Source organism: Pseudorca crassidens, chromosome 3 (genome assembly GCF_039906515.1).
Source record: "Pseudorca crassidens isolate mPseCra1 chromosome 3, mPseCra1.hap1, whole genome shotgun sequence".
NCBI classification, from domain to species: Eukaryota; Metazoa; Chordata; class Mammalia; order Artiodactyla; family Delphinidae; genus Pseudorca; species Pseudorca crassidens.
Window position 1 is genome coordinate 168,747,966 of NC_090298.1, and position 22,047 is coordinate 168,770,012.

The following is a 22,047-nucleotide window of genomic DNA, read 5'->3' on the forward strand; positions in this document are numbered from 1 at the left end:
CCCCCACCGTCATCGCGGGGTCACCGGCAGCCTCCGGGCACTCACCACTCCTCCTCGGTGGGGATGCTGCTGAGCGGCGGGCACAGGCAGTACGTGTGGAAGGCCATGTCGCACTCGTCGCACAGCAGCTGCTTGTCGGGGTCCTGCTTGCCCCCGCACAGGTGGCAGGCGCACATGCGGCACGGCTTCCGCTCGTCGTCCTTGCAGTGCTTGCAGGAGGGCCCGCTCTTCCCTGGACACGGGAGGATGGGGTCAGCTCGGGCAGGACCCCGCCACACCGGGCGCCCTGCCCGCCCACTGCAGAGGGGCGGGATCGGAACTCACTTCTTGTCGGGTTTTCCACCATGGGGTTCCCCTCGCCAGGGCGCTCAATCTTGAAAACCTCGTCCACAAAGATGATCCGACAGTCGTTGAGAGAATCGTCCCTGCGAGAGACGGGCCGTTAGGACATCCCACGGGGCCAGCCCTGCCCAAGCGCCCGAGAAGACTTCGCCACGTCAACACAGTTCTCAAAGCCTGTGAACAGCTCCGCCTCTAATTGCATCAGAGAAGAGGCTTTTGCAGGGCACTGTGAACTCGATTAGCTACTCCCCTTGCAAATTCAAGTCCTACCAAATCAGGAACAAGGTGAAAACAACAGACAAACCAGAGTTTCATCACGCGATGCATTTGAGAGAATCATTTCTAACTTGCGCGTAGACAAGGCCCAATTAACAAGGCCCAACAGGCAAAAGCAACAAAGTAAGGTCTGATCAAAATACAAAAACTCCTCTAAGTTAAAACGACCCCAGGGATCATCTCACCACCTCCATCAGATCATCCCACCACCTACATCATCGGCAACCATCTAGGGAAAGCAAATGCAAGTCAGGTGTATAATTTCACACAGTCTGAGAACCACATTCAAAAAGTAAAAGCAGACGGAATCAATTTGAGGATGTTTTATGTAACCCAGTGTATACAAAATATCATTTCAACATGTAATGAACATTAAGGAATTATTAACAAGCTAGTCTGCATTCTTTCTCAGCGCTACATCTTTGAAATCCATTGTGCATTTTACACTCACGATGCATCTTAATGTGTCCTGGCCACATTTCAAGGGATAGGCAGCATGTGTGGCTCGTGCCTGTGAAGCTAGATGGGAAGGTCCAGATCTACCCACCAGTTCACAGGAAACACGGGGAAAGAGGAACAGAGCAACAGAGGAAATGACACTGTGAGGATGCTGGTGGGAAATCCAGACTGTGCAGATTCTCTGGGACAAACAACCAGGCTTCCCCAACAAATAAATTAGTCTGCCTGCCAATGCAGGGGACAGGGGTTTGAGCCCTGGTCCTGGAGGATCCCACATGCCACAGAGCAACTAAGCCCGTGCACCACAACTACTGAGCTTCCGCTCTAGAGCCCACGAGCCACAACTACTGAGGCCCACGTGCCTAGAGCCTGTGCTCCACAACAAGAGAGGCCACCACGGTGAGAAGCCCGTGCTCGCCGCAACCAGAGAAAAGCCCATGCGCAGCAGTGAAGACCCAACGCAGCCAAAAATAAAATAAAATTTTTTTTAAAAAAAGAGAGAGATATCTGCCAACCTAACTGAAATCCGTGGACGTTACTTAGATCTTAAACAAATAATTTAAAAAAAAGAGTGAGCTAATTGGAAGACTGAACAATGACTGGCTATATGTTAAGAAATTAATTTTTATGTTGTAATAATAGCATTAAAACTATGTCCCTTTTTTTAATGTTCCTTTAAAAGAATCATTTTGAAGAAATATACTTGAAAATATCAACAGATACAATGAGTCGACGTTTGGGAGTTACTTCAATGTAACGGTGGTGGTCATAATCTCAGATGAAGGAAAATTAAAAGAATTCATTTCTAGCCAACACACCTTTATAGAATAATGAAGTTCTTCAAATAGATAGGAAATTAAAAAGGAAAGCATCTTGGAGGAAAAAGAAGGAAGAAAGAATAGAAAGAGCAGAAATATGGGTCCATACAATAAATTATGCAGGGCTTCCCTGGTGGCGCAGTGGCTGGGAGTCCGCCTGCCGATGCAGGGGACACAGGTTCGTGCCCCGGTCTGGGAGGATCCCACATGCCGCGGAGCGGCTGGGCCCGTGAGCCATGGCCACTGAGCCTGCGCGTCCGGAGCCTGTGCTCCGCAACGGGAGAGGCCGCAACAGTGAGAGGCCCGCGTACTGCAAAAAGAAAAACAAAAAAACAAAAAAACAAAAAAAATAATTTATGCTCCTTATGGGTTTTCTAAATCATATATGATGATTGAAATAAAAACCATAACACCATCTGATGCTCAAGGCAGTGACTATAAAGGAATGTGAATGGAAGAAAGATTTCCACACTTCCCTCAAAGTGGGAAAAGAGATACCAGTATGTCACACGTTTATATGATAAAATCCAGAGAAACCACTGAGAAAACCGTATAAAGCAATACACTCCAAAAGACCATCAATAAATCAAGACAGAATCCTAAAAAATGCTTACATAACCCACAGGAAGGACAGAAAAAGAGCAACAGGAAAAAGAAACAGAGAAAACAAATAGAAAACAAATAACAAAATGGCAGGCTCAAGCCCTAACATGCTAATAATTACCTTAAATGTAAATGGTCTAAATACAACTGACCCTTGACCAACATGAATTTAAACTGCACGAATCCAGTTATAGGCAGATTTTTTCAATAGTAAATATGGCAGTACCACACAATCCCCAGTCGGTTGAATCCTCAGATGCGGAACCACGGATACAATGGAACCGCAGAGATGGAAGGCAGGCTGTAAGTTAATGCTCAGATTCTTATTAACTGCACAGGGGTCAGCATCTGTAACCCCCGAGTTGTTCAAGAGTCAACAATGTATGCCAAGTGGGACTTCCCTGCTGGTCCAGTAGTTGAGACTCCGGCTTCCACTGCAGGGGGCACAGGTTCGATCCCTGGTCAGGGAACTAGATCCCGCATGCATGCCACAACTAAGAGTCCACACGCCGCAACTAAGAAGTCCGCACGCCACAACTAAACGATCCCGCGTGCCACAACTAAGACCCAGCGCAGCCAAAATAAATAAATAAATGTTTAAAAATAAATAAATAAATGCTTATATCAGACCTACAATAATCTAAGTTGCTACCTCAAAAAAAAAAAAAAAATTACAAAGATGAGACCAGGGAATTCCCTGGCGGTCCGGTCCAGTCCAGTGGTTAGGACTCCGACTTGCACTGCAGGGGGCATGGGTTCGATCCCTGATCGGGAAGCTAAGATCCCACATGCTGCAGCTATAACTAACTAACTACATAAATAAAAATATTTAAAAAAAGAGAGCAGAAATCAAAGAAATGGAAAACAAGAAAACATAAAAAAGAAACCAAACAAAAAGCAGGTTATTTTTAACAATCAAATCACTGTACCAGGACCGAGCCCTGGGCCCTTGCCCCTCAACGCCCCCATCGGTCTCCTCCCTGGTCTCCCTGCGGCTATGCTGCCCCCTACAGTCCATTCCCAGCTCGGCTGCCCGAGTGATGATTCCTAATCATAGGTCGAAGCCTGTGGCTCCAGTGCTTTCAGATCTGATGGCTGCCAGCAACAGAGAATACACACCAGTTCTGCACCACTCCCGGCCATACCCTGAATGCTTCCTTCCTCCCTCTCTCCCTCCACTCCAGCCCACTGGCCTCCTCGCAAGGCCACAAATGCACCAGGAATGGTCCTGCCCCAGGGCCTTTGCACTTGCTGTGCCTATGCTCAGGACACTGTTGCCCCGATAATCATGTCTATATACAATACATACAATGGAGTATTACTCAGCCACCAAAAAAGATGTTCATCACGAAACATGGACGAACCTTGAGAACATTATACTCGGTGAAAAAAGCCTGACACAAAAGGACAAATCCTGTGTGGTCCCACTCATAGGAGGTGCCTAGAGTCATCACATCCACAGAGACGGGAAGTAGATGGTGGGGGCCAGGGGCTGGGGGAGGGGCTGGGGAGTCAGTGTTTCCTGGGGACAGAGTTTCAGTTTGGGAAGATGAGAAAGTTCTGGAGATGGATGGTGGGGATGGTTGTCCAGCAATACATATGTACTTAATGCCATCAAGCTGTGCACTTAAAAATGGGTAAGATGGTAAGTTTTCTACACACACAGAGGCAAGGAAGAACAGGGCTCGGCAAACATTTTCTGCAAAGGGCCAGATGGTAAATATTTTCGGCTCTGTGGGCCACACGGTTTGTTTCACAGTTACCCAGCTGTCCTCTTGGTGTCCTCCTAACACTGAGCAGCCACAGTGAATCAGTGAACAGATGGGCGTGGCCTGGTGCCAATAAAACTTTATTTGCCCATCAGGGGCGGGGCCGGCTCTGGCCTGCGGCCAGCAGCCTGCTGATCCCTGATGTGAAGGGCACCTCCATGTGGGTGTGTGTAGTTCGGTGTACGTTCAGGCCTGCTTGTGCACAGAGTAGCCCTGGAAGGCGCCGGGAACCATCATGTCTCCAGAAAGAGGAGAACCAGGTGACCAGGGGACAGAAGAGAAGGGAGAATATTAACTGTGTGGCCTTCGGTACTTTCTGGATTTTGCCCCTTTTAGACTTTTCACCTGTTTGCCAAATTCAAAACGACAAACAAAAGAGAACAAGGAAGCTTGACATCTCTGCCTGGGGCCCAGAGACAGTTCCCTAGGCGGGGTGAGCAGGTGGGGCGTGGAGACCCAGAGAGGAGGCAGAGACCAGGCAGAGGCCAGGCAGAGGCCGGCAGGCACTGACTCACCCGATCCTGACGTTGGCGTGCAGTTCCCGCACCGTCCGGGTCTCACGTTTCCGCAGGATCTCCGCATCGTACCAGAAGCCGCGATCCTTGGGGTTGTCAGGGTTGTAGTTGACCATGACCATCTGGCCCACCTCCAGGTCCTGCCATTTGATGATGTGTCGGGCGCGAGCCCGGACGTTCCGTGAGTTCATCTGTACCACTCCGTTCTCCGGGTAGCTGGGGGAGGGGGGGAAAGCCCCACGCTCAGACCCCAGGTGCCAGGGGACCTCACTCACTTGACGAGAGAGAGAAGCCAGGCGGAGAGGGCCGCCTGGTGTACAGGTTTGGGTTGTGCTCATCACAGCAGACTGGAAAGCCCCCTCCCCATGATCTCATTTGCTGGTGTCAAAAACACACAGCTAGGGCTTCCCTGGTGGCGCAGTGGTTGAGAGTCTGCCTACTGATGCAGGGGACGCGGGTTCGTGTCCCGGTCCGGGAAGATCCCACATGCCACGGAGCAGCTGGGCCCGTGAGCCATGGCCGCTGAGCCTGCGCGTCCGGAGCCGGTGCTCCGCAACGGGAGAGGCCACAACAGTGAGAGGCCCGCATACCGCAAAGAAACAAACAAAAACAAAAAAAACAAAAACACACAGCTATAGTGACACGTTCCAATTACAGAAGGTGTTGTGGGTTGAACTACATCCTCTAAAAACCTATGTTATGATTCCAACCCCTGGCACCTTGGAGTGGGACCTAATTTGGAAATAGGGTCGTTGCAGATACAAGGAGTTCAGATGACATCACAATAGAGTGGCCCTAAACCTAGTGACTGATGTCCTTACAAGAAGAGAGGATGAGACGCAGACAGAGAAGAACGACACAGGAAGAGGAGGCAGAGGCTGGTGGGATGTGGCCACAAGCCAAGGACTGCTGGTCCCACCAGAAGCTGGAAGAGGCAGCAAGGATTCTCCCCTTCAGGTTCCAGAAGATTCACAGCCCTGTCGCCACCTTAGTTTTGGACTTCTGGCCTCCAGGACTGTGAGAGAATAAACTGCCAGAGCAATGCTAGTGGTACTTTGTTACGGCAGCCATAGGAAACTAAGACAGCAGGAAATGCGGGGAGGGAAGAACTTAACTTCTTCCACATACATGTGTTGAAAGTGATTTTTGTAAAGGGATATACATTATTTCGTTTATGTAAATGCAACATACTAGAGATTAGAAAATGATAGGAAGTCATTATTCTGGATATGCAGGAATATTCCAGCCGCCTCAAAAAAGGCATAAAATAATTGAGCTAAAAGTAGCATATTCTATTAGCAACAAAGTTAAGCCTCAGCTGTGAGGGGGACAACCCCAAATCTATTGAGACTAGCTCTATAGCCTGGTACTCATTATTTTTCCTAACAAACCACCAAGTACAAGGGCTGCCCAGCTTTTCCTGTGAAGGACCAGATAGTCAATATTTTCGGCTTTGTCATCGGAAGGTGTCTGTTGTGAACATTCAACTCGGCTGCTATTACCACGAGAGCAGTCACAGACAAGGTGTAAACGAATGGGTATTGGTGTGTTTCGATAAAGCTTTATTTACAAAAACAGGCTGTGGGCCAGATCTGGTCTGAGAACTAGAGTTTGCAACCCCTGACCAAGAGGATGGGAATGTTGCAAAAACTGCAATTCACTCATCCAATTACTCCCGTAATTCTTAGTGCTAAGCTTAGGATGTGCCAGAAACCGATGTAGACAGTAGGGACCCAGCAGAGAACCACAGAATGTGAGCTCCCTGTAGGCAGGCACGCTTGCCCTCTGTTAGGTACTGAACTGTATCCCCCAAATTCATACACTGAAGCCCTAACACTCAATGTGACTGTATTTGGAGACAGGGCCTTTAGGGGGTGTCATCAAAGTTAAATGAGGTCAAAAAGGCAGGGCCCTAATCTAAGGGGATTGGTGTCCTTATCAGAGGAGGAAAAGACACCAGAGCTCACTTGCTTGCACTCTCTTTCTCTCTCTCTCTCTCGCTCGCTCCATGCACACAAAGGCCATGTGAGGATGCAGTGAGAAGACAGCCATCTACAAGCCAGGAAGAGAGCCCTCACTGGAAACTAACCCTGACTGCACACTGATCTTGGGACTCTCAGCCTCCAGAACCATGAGAAAATAAACATCTGGGCTTCCCTGGTGGCGCAGTGGTTGAGAGTCTGCCTGCCGATGCAGGGGACACGGGTTTGTGCCCCGGTCCGGGAAGATCCCACATGCCACGGAGCAGCTGGGCCCGTGAGCCATGGCCGCTGGGCCTGTGCGTCCAGAGCCTGTGCTCCGCAACGGGAGAGGCCACAACAGTGAGAGGCCCGCGTACCGCAAAAAATAAAAAAATAAAATAAACGGCTAAGGTTGAAGCCGCCCAGCCTGTGGTATGGTATGTTGTTACAGCCGCCAGAGCCCACTCAGACACCCTCTGTGTTCACAGACAGGAATCCCCCATGCCTATCGCAGGGCCTGGCACACAGTGAGTGCTCCGTAAGTACTGTGTATTCCAGAGAGGGAGAGAGAGGACACCTAAGATGGTTTCACACAGTGCTATGTGGTATGAAGAAGACGGCACAGGAAACAGGCAGACTGCAACCCTGAGGGGACGACTGGGCAGGGTTTTCCGACGAGGTCCCCACGACGCTGGTCCTCAGGGTGGGGGGGCCTCTGTGTGGTTTCGGAGCACAAGGGTGGGGTCTCGAATTCCGATCATCACCCCCAACGCAGTTCCAAACTCCAGGTCCCACGTCCACGGAGCCGCTGCCCCAGGCCCGCCTGCCCCGCGGATACTCACTCGTCATATTTCACGTGATAGACGATATCGTCCTCCAGCTTCGGGCTGGAGGTGGAGCTGCAGGGCTCGTCCTGGGCCGGCACCTTCCTCGTCACCCTGATGACCTTGGCCTCAAACCACGCGCCCATGTTCGTGTCCCTCGCGTCCACGTACTCGCCAGCCTGCGGGGGCAGAGAGCTCTCACTCGGCCCAGGGAAGGGATGCCTGACGAGCAAAACCGCCAAGAGCCTGCTTTGGTTCCTGGGCCCGGATGCTTCTCACTGTGGCACTGAGGACGCGGGGCCTGGGTCGTTCTCCAGAGGGAGGCGGTCCCGGGCCCTGGGGGGGTCGGAGCAGCATCCCTGGCCCCACCCACTCGATGCCAGGCGACCCCCAAGTCATGACAACCACAGATGTCCCCAGGCACCGCCCAGTGTCTCTGGGGGCAGAACACCCCTGCCGCGTGGCCCAGGGAGGCCAGAACTGCCCATTTTTCCGTAGAAGCTGGGAATCCAGATCCTTCCGTGAAATGTCATGATCTTAGAGGGAGGATGGCAGCGGATCAGGACTTTGACAGCCCCTGCGAGGACCACAGGGAAGACACCCACAGGCCCGGACACGGGATTCTACTTTAGGGGTTAGGAAGGAATCCCTGAGTACCTATGTTTACACCAAGGAACCCTGGGGAGATGGTCACGACAGGACGGGGGTGCCCAGCCTCGGGGATGGAGGGCTGGGGGGCGCTCCCAGGGTACAGGCGCCAACTGGGTGGAGCACATCGACCCCGGCCTCCGCAGGAGCCCCACCTTGTAGAGGCCCAGCTCCGTCTCATCCCACTCATCCTCGTCGGCCTTCCCTTCCGGCTCGGCCGCGGCCTCGCCACTGTTGGAGGACTTGTCAGACTCGCTCTGGGCCAGGCAGCAGCCAGAGTCCGTGTCGGAGAGCTCAGAGTCCCTCTCCTTGCTGCCACCGCCGGTGCCACCGCCGCTGGGGGCGGGCAGCACGAGGCTCTGCCGGACCAGCAGCTGGATGGTATCGTTCAGGCGGACGTCATAGTCAAACAGCGTGTGGCCGTCCTCCATCTGCAGGGACACAGGACTAGGTCAGCAGACACAGAGAGCTCACCATGGGCGAAAGACCGCACCAGCCCTCGCGGAGGCCCCGCCCTGGAACAGACCACCGGCAAGTGAAACCTGCCCACGCCCCGGGGTGCCCAGTGACCACTTCCTCAGGGTCCCCAGGCCCTCTCAAGTGAGGACGGCTGCTGCCACTTGGGGAACGTTCCCCGGGAGCACACAGCCTAACCCCACTATGCCGTGGCTACGCATCGGGTATCAGTGGAGGTGTTAATACTTTATGTGCTTTGGAACTTCTGTTACAGTAAACACACATCACCTGTACCCCTGGCTCTCAATCGAGGGTGATCCTGCCCCCAGGGGACGCTGGGCGATGCCTTAGGGACATTTTTGGTTGTCATGATGGGGTTGGGGGCGCTAAGGATCCCCAGGATGGCCCCCACAGAGAATGACCTGCCCTGATGTCCACAGTGCCGGGGAGGGCGAGGGGGGGAAGCTGGCCTGCATGAACCAAAGGGTGGGTGCCCCGTGACATCCACCAGGTGCCTTATAAGGCTCTAGCTCAAACCTCATCCACTCAGGCCGCCTCTCTATTAACTCCTTTGTGCTAATGAATTCCACCCACACTAGTCACTGGCTGATGGGTAGCCTGGGAGCCGGTGGGGCATGACTCATCAGGTGTGTGAAGGAGTTTGTCTTCTGAACTGCATCTCTAGGGCATCCCTAGGGCACAAAAGGCTTTGCACTGGGGCTTTTATTAGAAGCTGCCCCAGGGCACTCCACCAACACCCAACGATGATCCTCGGCCTCCAGAAGACCCTAAGGCAGGCTCTGCTGACCTCCGGTGATCACTCTGTTGGTGGGGGGGGGGGGCCATCATGGACACCGCAGGGGGTGAAGGTTGAGCAGCACCCTCTGGATGCTGGGAGCACCCCCCACCCCGGTCGTGACAACCAACTGATGGCCTCAGACATCACCCAGTGCCCCCAGGCAGAACAACCTGGTTCAGAAGCGGTGCCCTAAAGGAAGGAAGAACACACAAAAGATCGGCTTTCCCTCCTTCCCACTTTTCAACCCAAAGCTGGTGGTTCAAAGGGCTGATTGCCATTGATATGCAAACAGCACCTGGGGTCACAGGGAAGACAAGTTCCAGGGCACTTGCTGCAGTAGTTGTTAATCCTTATTCATCTTATTCATTGCAAACCTGAGGATCAGATGGCTGATTGACCTCTCTTCCGGAGAAAGGCACATCTGAACACGCCAACACTTGCCTGCAGCTGCAGGGGCCACCAGGGTCCCTCCAAAGCCCACCCTGGACATCCGGGCCCGCGCTACCTGTTCACCCGGAGCCCAGCAAGAGCCTCCAATGTGCCCACCACTGCCCAGATGTCAGAGGGGGCCTGGGAGTGAGAGAGCGCCAGTCCTCCAACACGGGGCGACCCAGGACAGCCGTGACAGCGGGGAGAGATGACACGTGTGGTCACAGCAGCATGACGCTCAGAAGCCCAAGGGTGGAGCAACCCAGGGTCCACTGACGGGTGAATGGATCAACACAGGGTGGCCATCCTCCCTAAAAAGGGGTGAAGCACTGACACTTGCTACACTGTGGATGGACCCTGAGAACACGATGCTCAGAGACAGAAGCCAGACACCAAAGGCCACACACTGCCAGAATCCACGGATAGGACGTCCCTAGAGGAATCAAACAGAAATTGGATTCGCGGTGGCCACGGGCTGGGGAGGGGGGTAAGGGAGTGATCAATAAACGGTGCAGGACTTCCTTTGAAGGTGATGAAAATGTCCCCAAATCGACTGTGGTGATGGTTCAAGTCCCCGTGAATACACTGAAAACCAGTGAATTGCACACTTTAAATGGGTACATTGTATGATATGCAAATTATATCCCACTAAAGATTTTTTTTTTTTAAAGAAGCATCTGAAAAGGCTACAGACTGTATGATGCCAACTATAAGACGTTCTGGAAGAGGCACGACTATGGAGACATTAAAAGGATCAGTGGCGGCCAGGAGGTAAAGGAAGGGAGGAAGGGAGGGAGGGAGGGAGGGAGGGACGAACAGGCGGAACACAGAGGCTTTTCAGGGCAGTGACACTATTCTGTATGACACCATAACGGTGGCTACACATCATTACACATTTGTCCAAACCCATAGAGTGTACAACGCCAAGAGTGAACCCAAATGTAATCTATGGACTCTGGGTGATGTTAATACGTCAGCATAGGTTTATCAGTTGCACCAAATGCACCATCTGGTGGGAGACAACTGTGCACAGTGGTGGTGGGGGCGGGGCAGGGGGTATATGGGCAATCTCTACCTTCCTCTTAATTCTGCTGTGAACCTAAAACTGCTCTAAAAATATAAAGTTTGTTAATTTCTAAAAAAAAAAAAAAAAAAAAGTAGATGGAAAAAATAAAAATAGATGGAGAAAGACAAGTGTCTCCAGCACCACTATCATAAGGAAACCAGCAGAGAGTAAGCCAAACGTCATTAAAAACGATGACAGGATGCAGGCACCCGGTGCCCAGTGCCTCCACAGCCGGGGAGACACCCCTCAGCACTGCGGACATTCGGGGCCGGTCATTCTCTGTGTGGGGCTGTCCTGTGCACCGTGGGGTGTGGAGCAGCCTCCCTGGCCCCATCCACTCGATGCCAGGAGCAGCCTCCCAGTCGTGACAACCGCAGACGTCCCCAGACACCACCCAGTGTTCCCAGCGGGGCCGCATGGCCCCGGGTGAGAACCACTGAGCTAGAGGCCCTCAGGTGCGCACCGGAGGGACAGGTAGCCCAGCGCCCACTATGCTCACGGCAGCATCGTTTGCAAGCAAAACCGTGACTGGTTCCTACCAAGGCATGTTACACAGCTGCGTGTGACAGTTAAACGCAGGAAAGTAGATGCGTCTGCCACACACGTCAAGGGAGGGAGGATGGTCAGAGGATGGGAAATAAACGGAAGCACCCGGAGGGGGGGGCGGGGGGGAGAGGCGGGGCCGGGCTTCTGTTTTGCAAGGAGCACTGGGACGGAGGTCAAGTGGGAGATGGGGCAGCAGAGCTAAGGGGGGAAGCGGAATGCACCAGAATGGAAGCGGGGGGGTGTGCAGGGAGCAGCGGGGAGCAGGGGTGGTCAGGACCGGGCCAAGGACCCGCGGCTAAAGACGGGGGTGGGGGGGGGAGGAATCCTGAGGGAGCCATGGAGGAGCCGGGTTGCATACCCACTGGTCTCCTCTCTCCCGGCATTTTCTACCCATGATACCAGCCCCACACGTCTGTGACGGGTCTGAGAGCCCGAGAGACAAGAGGCACTCGCACCCACACACCCGCACACACACACACTCCCCCCTCCCAGTGCACATTGGACAGAGGCACAAGCAGGGTGGGCTGGGTACGGAAGGGGCCACGCGCTGGAGCAGGCTGGCCCAGGGCTCTGCCTACAGGACGGAATGCACAGGCTGGTCTGACTGCTTCCTGGGACCACCTCTGGAACATTCCAGAAGGGCCCCACAGTGGGCAGGAAGGCGCTCGCACAACCGCTTGCCATGGTGAGAGGGTGTGTGTCGGGTGTCCCTCTCCCCAACGCTGCTGGCCCGAAGCTGTGCACAGCCCCTCGGGAAGCGCAGCGGGGGAGGGCTGGCCCCAGGCAAAGGGACCAAATGTGCCGAGTCTAGGTTCCTTCTAAGACCCTAAAACTCCAACTGAGGCTACAGGCATTAATAAAAGCTGCGCAGAGTGAATGGCAGGCGAGCAGTACCTGAGGTTGCAGGTTCTCACGTTAAAATTAAACGTGCAGTTAAAATCCTGCATAACCAAAATTCCAGGTGAAAATCCCTTAAACTGCCTGTAGTAAAACATATACACATGGTTTGGGGCAGATGACCCTGCTCCGCAGATTCAGGTGTAAAGGCAAAGCCGCCCAGGGCATTTAGATCACATCCCTCTCTTTTAATCGGGAAGTTTCCCGGACATTGGGAATTCTGGGCACACGCATGGCACAAAGTGGAATAAAACACAGAGACCGCTTTACAACACAGCTTCCTCTCCGAAGCCTGGATTCAAAGCTCACCACAGTGACACTTCCGGCTCACTTTCTGCCCCCTCGGGGCATTTTGTGGGGATACTTTTCAGGCGCTGAGTGCTGCCCAGAGGTAAAGAGCACAGGCTATAAACACCCCTGGGCTTGGCAAGGGGTGGTTCTCCTGCAGGCTTAGAGGCGGCCATCAAGAGCAGTGGAGGGTGTAAACCAGACCGCAGTCCCCCTAGGAGGGCGCGTGAGCTCCAGGCCAAGACGGACCTCCGGCCAGAGGAGGGCAGGGGGGTCTGTAACGCCTGATGGCCGGGCTGGGAGAGAAAGCACGTGAGACACCACGCGGCCTCCCCTCCTGGGGCTATGGCCCCAGCCCACACCTTCCCATCTAGACCTCCAGGCCTCCGCAGCAACCTGGGGTTCAGGCCAGACAGACTGATGGATGGACAGGGAGGGGAGGGAAGAAAAGGTACGATGCAGGACCCCGGCCGTGGCACAGGGGCACATTTCCCACCAGGGCGGGGTGGGGGGACACGACACAGAGGCACAACCCTCTCTTCACGTCCCAGCCCATCCATGGGTAGGTCCTGACAAGTGAACTCTGCTCTCTGACCCCGCCGGGCCACAGCCGAGGCTATGCCCTGGAGCGGCATTTCGGGGGTCTGCAAGGCCTAGGCTCTCTATCGCGTGGTGACATCGTGATGTCACTGGCCATCTTCGGCCTCGTGATCCTGCAGGGGTACCAGAGCCTGTGCCTAAGGGAACGTGCCCTCGTGTTTTCTCGAGCTGTGAACTTTTCTCAGCTTCCAATTTCTAATAGGATAGGTGTTTTGTAAATAAAGTTCTACTACGACCTGAATCAGGACACACCCATTCATTTGTGCTCGGGGTTCAGTTCAGGACTTTCGATGGCAGAGGTGAGTGGACAGATCGCACAGCCCACAAACAGTTACCACTGGGTCCTTAACAGAAAGGGTTTGCTAATCCCTGACCTAGAGGGCATGTCTCCAGCCAGGAGCTCTGGGGGTGGGGAGGAAGGGACCCTCCCTCATGCAGCCCAGCCGGAAGGACAGGTCTCCAGGAGGAGACTGTCTTATTTGCCGCCTAACCCTGTCCTTTGGGAAAACGGGCTGACATTCAGGAAAAGCCAACGCAGCAGGGACATCTGGTGAGGCACTGTGTCACGAGTGACCCTCCAAAGGCCATTCCTAGGATGCCATTTCACCTGATCTTTCAGACTGCTTTCCTTAAGTAAATTACCTACTAAATCATCAGTTCTCAACTGGGGACAATTTTGCCCCCAGGGAGCACTTGGCAACATCTGGGGACTTTGTGATCTTTATGACTGGGGGAGGGTTCCTGGCATCAAGTGGGTCAGACCAGGGAGGCTGCTCCACACCCCACAGCGCCCAGGACGGCCCCCCACGGAGGATGATCTGGCCCTGATGTCAGCAGTGCCCAGGGGAAGGCCCTGCACCAAATGATTTATTGCTCCTTTACCGTGAACCAGGCGCGAAGCTCAAACACCAGCCCCCTCCCCGCACATCCCTGCATCCATGACCTCACTGAATTCTCACCGTGCACATGTGGTGGGTCCGCAATTAGCCCCACCTGATGGGAAAGCACAGAGACTGACCCTGGCCAGAGACACTTGGCCAGGGCACTTGGGAAGATTAAGCGCAACCATTGTACCTGACTGCGTTAAAGGCACCACAAACGACAGCTACTGCTATTTTTCCGGGCAGCCAAAAAAAAAAAAAGAGGCGCCAGATGCCTCTCGCCTTCGCCCAGGCTGGGCCGGCCGCCTGGCGTCCCTTCCCCCATTCGGCTCCCTGCATTTCCGTCAATCAAGTGACATAACCGCCAACCTATTCAACCTAAGTGAGCCGCCACGAAACCCTCCCATATCCTGGAGAAAGACTCAACTCTTGTTCTGCATTATTGGCTCCGTCGACCTCACTGCAGACCTTGGACTGAGATGCCGTTTCTTTATAAAGGAAAAACAAAAGAAGGGAAAGGATCTCGAACACTCTCTAGAACATTCCGTAAAAACAACAGCTCTCTTGCACCCGCTGGAAATTGCACTGCTTCCTATCGTGACTAGCCCAGTCTGTTTGTAGACCTGACTTGCTTCAAGGTGCTATTGCTGCGTGCCTTTGTTCCCCACCCTCCTGGCACCGTCCACACCTTCGGTGAGGCTGGGCCACTTCCTGGTCGCGCAACCTTGGGGAAATTGCATCACGGCTGAGGCCCGGCCTCCTTACCCGGAAGACAGAACCGGCTACGCATTGGCCCGCTGAGCGGGCTGAACGCAGAGTGAGCGCAGGGAAGGGGGTGAGTGGCAGTTAGAGGTCCCGTGGGAACGTGGAACCTTCTGAGAACTTCAAAAGCTGTGCTATGAGGAGAAAGGCAGGGTTCAGAGCTGTCTCTCAGCGCTGATATCCTGATGATTAGAGGCACGATGCTTATCATCACGCTTTTTAACTCACACAGACGTTACGAAGGCTTTCGTTAGCCTTCGTGTGGATCACCTATTATGTTCCTGATGCAGGGAGGCAGCGGTTTGGTTACATGGGTGTAGACGTTTGTCAAAACTCCAAAAAGTCCGCTTAAGACGTGTCTCTCACTATATGCAAATTACATCTAAAGAAACAAGAACCACAAACAAACATTGTACTCTAGTTAAGGACAGGCAATGCTGAAGGGTTTAGTGGGTGACTTGAACCAGTGCCTGGAACTTTCTCTGCAATGCATGCCCCAAAATAAGATGGATTGGTGGACGGATAGAGGCAAGGGAGACAGCTGCAGTGATAAAGCAAACGTGGGAAATGTCAGTGCTAAGAGCCACGGGTAGGTGTTTAGGTGTTCATGGCTCTTTGAACTTTTCTGCATGTCTTTGAAAGTAAAGATTAAAATGCACGGTGCCCAGCCCACAGCAGGCACCCAGAAATATTCACTGCCTTGAACTTAAGGGAACTCGATCCAACCCGCCTTTGGATGATGCCACGAACTGTTTAGCCGGTGCCCGCAGGCGGTCTTCAGAAACTCGGTGGAAGGACCTTCTGCTGAACACAAAGACTGAGAGGCAAATCAAAATCAGTTTGGATGCTGCAAAGATGAGCCCCCGCTGGAGGAGAGGGGAGAGAAACAGCATCTCAGGGGAGCTCCACTCGCGGCCCTGCCTTTTCTCCACCCGCGCCACGCACGTGACCACAGTCAAATCCCCCAGTTCGCCAGCTCGGCTTTCCCTCCCCAAGGCGGGGAGCGTTAACTCAGATGCTTAAGACATTCAAGTCCTCGTATCTCGCACAGGAAGGAGGTTAAAGGTCTCGGAGGGCGCCTCAAGCCCAAGAAATTAATCATCAGGTCTCATTTTCAGGAGGCAGGCAGGATCCTCCCAGCCCTCAAAAAATCCTGGCCAGGCGGGGAGCATTTATTTTTCAATCTAGACACCAGATGGCGGCAGCACCCAGTTCAAAACGCGACAACAACAAAGTCAGAGAGCCCGACTGAACACTTTTAATCCCATGCGCTGTCTATGCCGAGGTCCCTACAGGCCACCCAACTCCAGGGTGGCCCCAGCAGATGGGAACAACACTTTCTGTCAGACCATCTCCCACTCAGGGAAATCCCACTCACAGCCTGGCCTGCCATCCCCCCTGCCCACGCACCAACAAGAATGGACACCCTCAGGGGCGCCACTAGAGAAAATGTCCCCAAAGTGGGCAGCCCACAAACCAAGGGTGGCCATTTTCAATTGCTACAGGGGCTGGGGGTGGGGTGGGGGAATCTTGAAGAAAGGAAACCTAGGAGCAGGGCCAGCTGAGCCCGCGGAAAGCACAAACCCCTGATCAGGGGCGGCCCCGCTGCCGCCAGAGAGGAGGCCCAGAAGTGGCGGAAATTCCTGATTAGCAAGCACCATCTCCGACTCTGAATAAGCTGATCCAAATTTCTAGAAAACCCTGTGGGGGTCGGAAGCTAAATAGGTGCAGACCGTGGGCCATCAGCGTGCGTGTTTCAAAGAAAAACCTGGTCCCTTCCGTCCTAGCGTCTCAGTATTGATTCTAGGCTCTTCCTTGAGATTCATCAGCCCTCCATCGGCCACCTCCAACTTATTTTTTCTAGAAATTATTTTGAGGGGAGGGTAAAAAAAAAAAAAAAGGCGGGGGTGGGGGTGGGCTGGGAGTTTAAAAGCCCCCAGACGCAACAGATTCGAGTGCCTGATGTGTCAGTCTAGGAGTCGAGAGCCTTTGTTCCTCGCTCAGACACTGGAGGTTTCTGTGGAGAAGCGGACCGGACGACAGGGGAAGAGTGTGTGTGCGGTGCCTGGATTGAGGCAAGAACAAAGGTGCTGGGCGGGCAGGCGGGCAGCCTGCAGGGCGGGTTTACCTGCTTGCCCCGGTAGAAAAGCCTCTGCAGGCCTGGCTCCACATGGAACAGCTCCTGGATCTTCTTCCTCAGCTCTTCCACTTTAGTCAGCCTGGACAAGGAGTCCACAGTGTGGGCCACCTTCCCATCCATGGTGCGAACCTGGATCCACATGGTGCCTGCTGGTGCTAGGAGGACAAGAGAGCAGGACCCCTCGGTCAGTGCTGCCGTCACCACCACCACCGGGCTGTACCATACTCAGGTCATCCTTGCTATGAATGTCCAGACTGTGGACACCGGGCAACTCTTGGAACGCCCTCCCAGCCCCGTAATCCCCCTAGACTGCCGCGGCTGGCCCAGTGCCTGGCTGAGTGAATTAAGGAGTTAATGCATTAGCACCGGTGGAGGACTGAGGAGGGAGAGGAAACTAGCGGAGAGGAAAAAGCATCCCGGACCACTCAGTCAACCCACCCTGCCTTTCACAGAGGGAAAAAAAACACCAGCGTCCAGAGGAGGAAGGGGGACACAGCCAAACGGTCAGGGGCCGAGTTTGTTCATTCATCCATTCATTCATTCCCTGGATGAATACTGACGCAAGAGGAACCCAAAAGTCCGGCTCGGGTTGGAACTTCAGAAGTCCCAGGGAACTCAACTAAGTGTGACCGAAGGGGAAGGAGCCCACCAGAGACCCGGGAGCTCGGGACCCCCGGTGCTCGCGGCCCCCCGCCGCCGCCCCCGCGCGCGTGCGCGACACACCCGCCCCGCGGTGGCCATGGCAACCGGCCGCCCCGTCCCGGTCGCCCCCGCGCGCGCAGCGCTACTCACCTCAGCCCCACGGCTGTCCCGAGCTCCAGCCTGCGTTTCCCGGACCCCGACGCACGGCCCCGGAGCCCCTCTTGTTCTCCCGCCCGCCCGCGCGGGCCAAGCCGGCGAGCCCACGCCCACCCCCACCGCCAGGACCTGCCGAGGGGCCCGCGCGCCAAGTCCCGCCCCCTTCACTTGAGCCGCCTCGATCATTGGCTCCGCCGCGGCCGGCCGCCCCGCCCTGCTCGCTCCCCATTGGCCCAGACGCGCCCGGGGAACTAAGGGCGCGCGAAATCGGGCTCGGGCGCGACAATTGAATCGCGGGGCACCCCGCGCGCAGGCGCGGAGCCTGACATCCTCCCCCGCGGCTCGCCGGGCCCTCCCCCACCCAGCCGGCGCGACCCCCGCGGGGCGCCAGGGATGTTCCGCTCGCCCCTGCCCGAGCCCGGGCTGCCAGGGGCGACTCCTAAGGGCCGGCAGGGCTGGGGGCAGAGCCCGAGACCGCGTGTAGGGCAGCCCTGGCGCGGGGGACGCGTGCGCCCGTGCTGGCCGAGAGTCCCGGAAAGTTTTGCAAAGTCAAGGCGCCGGGTGCGCCGAGTCCTGCCCGCCCCCCACCCCCGCCCACCCGCGCCCTGGCCCGGGCTGGCACCCCAATCCGCCTGACTGCTCACGATTCACTCGCCTGATTTTGCGCCGGCCCTTCTGAGGATGGCAAAGGAACCGCGTGTGTGGCTGGGACCCCGCGCGAACGTGCGTGCGATCCCGAGCGCCCGGACGGCCACCACTGCCCGCTGCGCTGCCAGCTGCTCTGATTTTTTTCCCGCGAAAACTTGGCGTTTGGGAGTTGCGGGGCCACAGGAGGCCGCGCCGGGGGCGGGCGCCTGCCTGGTGATTGGCCGCCGCAGTGGCGGGAAGCGAGAAAGGGGGTGGGGGGCGCCCCCGCCTCTGTCCACCCCCCCCTCCGCCCAGCGGGCCACGGCCCCGCCCAGCCCTGCGCGCTCTGCTGGGCGCGCCCAGCGTGTAATGGGGTCGGGTGGCGGGACCTGAATCCCCCCCCACCATGGGTGCCCTTCAGGAGCCCTAGGGATCCCCCCGGGGGCAGGGGCCCCCAGCGTTGAGACCCCCGACCTCCTAAGTCCGTTGCTTCAGCCCCTCTCCCCAGGCATGCACTGACCAGTAGGGCAGGAAGGCGGGAATCAATGTCTAAATTCTGCCGGAGAATTTGAGGGGACCCCCCCCAGGAGACCGCCTGCACCCGATGACGGGCCTCATCGCCCCAGCCTGATTTCCTAGCGTCAGGGCTCGCCAGCGCTCCCCACCCTACCCACCCGCAGGGCTTGTTTGCTGGTTTTTCCCGCCTCGTTTTCCCGCCTTCTCCGGGCTGTCCAGGCGGGCAGAGCTGCCCTCCCCCCTCCGCCCTGCCTGCTCTGCTCTGGCCAGTCTTGGCGGGCATACAGTGACCCATGCTAGACACCTACAAAGTGCCTGAACAGGGTGCTCAGAGCTGGGAGCGTAAGAGTGGGCAAGGTCGACCCTGTTGGTGGTCTCCCGGGATGTTACATTCTTATCTGGGGAGACCAGCAAGAAATGAATAAATAAAGCAAATCATTTCAGATACCGCACATGCAATGAAGACAGGACAAGAGCTGGAGAGTGACCAGCGGCCGTATGGGGGGTGGGGAGAGAGGGTACTCTGGTTAAGGTGGAGAGGTGGGCCTCTCTGAGCAGATGACATTTGAGCTGAGATCTGAGATGAGAAACCAAGGACAGATGGGTCAAGGCGGGAAGAGCAAACTCAGAGGCCGGAAAAGGCTTAGCGATGGACAGAGAGCAGGGCAGACACAGCAAAGGGGAGGGCCGGTGGGAGCTGAGGAGGTCAGAGGGGTGTCTATAAGACCTCGCAGGCCACCAGGAGGACTTTGGTCTTTCTCCTGAGAGCAGTGTGTAGCATGGGAGGGCTGTGAGCAGAAAAGCGATGAGCTCCAATTTATGTTTTTACAAGGCTTCTCTCGCCACATGTAGAGTTCCTTCTGTCTTGGCGCTGGTACTTCTGCTTTTGTTTCCCCTGGCGGTAGACAGATTAATGGCCCCCCAAAGATGTCCACATCTTAATCCCTGGAGTCTGTGAATATAGAAACTTCCATGGCAAAAGGGACTTTGCAGAGGGGATTAAATTAAACATCGTCAGATGGGGAGATTAACCTAGATTATCTGTACTGGCCCAATGTCATCACAAGGGTCCTAATAAATGACAAAGGACGGGAGGGTCGAGTCAAAGACACAAGGATGGAAAGAGAGGATGGAGTGATGAAACTTAAAGGCAAGGAATGTGAGAAGCCTCTAGAAGCTGGAAAAGGCAAGGGACAGATTCCCTCCTAGAACCCTAGAATGTAATCCTGCCAACACCTTGATTTTAGCTCCATTTCAGACTTCTGACCTCCAGAACTGTAAGAGAATTAATTTGTGTTGTTTTAAAGCACGGACTTTGTGGACATTTGTTATAGCAGCCAGAGGAAACTAATACACGAAGTCCAGGTGCTCCTGTTAATTTTCTCCACCTTCAGGACTTCCTCAATGCAACTGATTGCATTTCTGGGTGCTCAGCCATCAGCCACATGGAGACCACGTCACAGAACGGGTAGGCAGGCCTCCCAGAGCTTGTGAGGCAGATGAAATCTTCCACATTGACAACAGCTGCCCCAGGAACCCAGCCTGCTCCTGGCGTGAGCATAGCATCCATTTGTGCCGGCTGTTGCTAAAACTCAACGTGGCCGAAAGAAGAAATAGACCATATATTCTTCATGTACATTTGGTGCAGGGCACAGCCCAGGCTCCTTGGATGAGGTTAAGTGACACAGAAAGAGGTGTCTGGCTTTCCCTGAAGAAAAGACCTGGAGTGGTGGGGATGCAGGGCCCCATTTCTCTAGTCATTTCGAGAAAGTCAGAGGGGTTGCTTGGGTTAATTAACTATGAGCAAGAGACTATGCCAAGCATCTCCAAAAGAAGTTTAGTAACTAGTTAGGAAGACAAGACATCGATGTCTGCAAAAGACATCACATCCAATAAAGCAAGATATGACAAAGAGTAAATGAGGTCTGCCAGAGCCTGGAGAACAGATACTTTGTAGAGCCTCTTCTGCTTCAGACCCTCCCCCTGCTTAGGCACCGGCCCACGCGCGAATTGGACACCACGAATAACTGCTAGGGTGCCAAGGGCCCCAGTTTCCCTTTTGCAGAACGATATGCTCTCGACAGTCATTAAGTCATTCAACAAACTTTAATTGTCCTCCCTTGCCTGAACCAGGCTCTGGGTTTGGCAAACAAATTCCTGCCCTAGAGGGACTTCCCAACCAATGGAGGAGACGCTGGCATAAAGATGAGTGTCAGCTGTGCAGAGAGAGAGAATGCTTCGTGGTGGCATCCGCGTTCACATGGAGCCCACCGCGCTCTGAGCATCTTCAAGACACAGCAGATTCCATGTCCTGGCCATGGCTATCATTTTCCTTCTAACACACACTGATATAAATATAGAGCTATTAAGGTGGAAACGACTGGGAATTCCCTGGCAGTCCAGTGGTTAAGACTCCGAGATTTCACTGCTGAGGGCACAGGTTCAATCCCTGCTCTGGGAGCTAAGAGCCCACAAGCTTCATGGTGTGGCCAAAACAAACAAACAGACAAAAGGTGAAAACGATTATCTGTGTAGGACCCAGCATCAATCTGTGAACCCTGAGAAGGGGGTGCACACACCCACATTTGGGGGCCATCGGATGGGGCAGAAAATACCCCTGGGCTCATGCCCTGTGCCTCTCCATCTGTAAATAGAGCTCACGATGCCTGCCTCACCACAGGGCCTGGAAGAATTCTTCCCACCCAGGCCCCTAGACCTCTGGCAGGATGACAGTTGTTCCCTAGTCGCCAGCAATGTTGGGATCTTGTGGTTTTCTTGTTCGTTTGTTCGTTATTTCCTAGGAAAAAGAGGTCAGGCTACCATTTCACCAACCAGTGAGGGCTTTGGGATTCCCAAGCAGCCGCCCACTCCCAACAGCCTTGCCTCTCATCCTGGCCATTGGGAAACCCTTCCCGGAACCCTGGCTGGATGATGTCACAGACAGATGACGTCACTGTGGCCAAGGAACCGGGTATCTCAGTGACATGGGGGAGAGGGGAGGATGTTTCTCCATCACCTCAACCCCCT

General features: G+C 54.6%; 1 protein-coding gene across 3 annotated transcripts in view; it reads right to left on the minus strand.

The window, feature by feature from the left end:
- UHRF1 (ubiquitin like with PHD and ring finger domains 1) overlaps window positions 1–18,683 on the minus strand; it is a 33,062-nt gene extending 14,379 nt beyond the window's left edge. For 2 of the 3 annotated variants that reach the window (XM_067734096.1, XM_067734094.1), the window contains exons 1-7: window positions 17,872–17,996; window positions 17,068–17,234; window positions 8,371–8,646; window positions 7,586–7,746; window positions 4,783–4,998; window positions 325–425; window positions 46–232 (exon numbers count right to left, since the gene is read on the minus strand). In XM_067734096.1, coding sequence (XP_067590197.1) covers window positions 46–232; window positions 325–425; window positions 4,783–4,998; window positions 7,586–7,746; window positions 8,371–8,646; window positions 17,068–17,220 — 1,094 coding nt within the window. In that variant the 5' untranslated portion in view covers window positions 17,221–17,234; window positions 17,872–17,996. Of the gene's footprint in view, window positions 1–45; window positions 233–324; window positions 426–4,782; window positions 4,999–7,585; window positions 7,747–8,370; window positions 8,647–17,067; window positions 17,235–17,871; window positions 17,997–18,532 lie in introns of those variants that run through there. The other variant, XM_067734095.1, reaches the window with a different exon arrangement.
- Window positions 18,684–22,047: the final 3,364 nt, after the last annotated feature.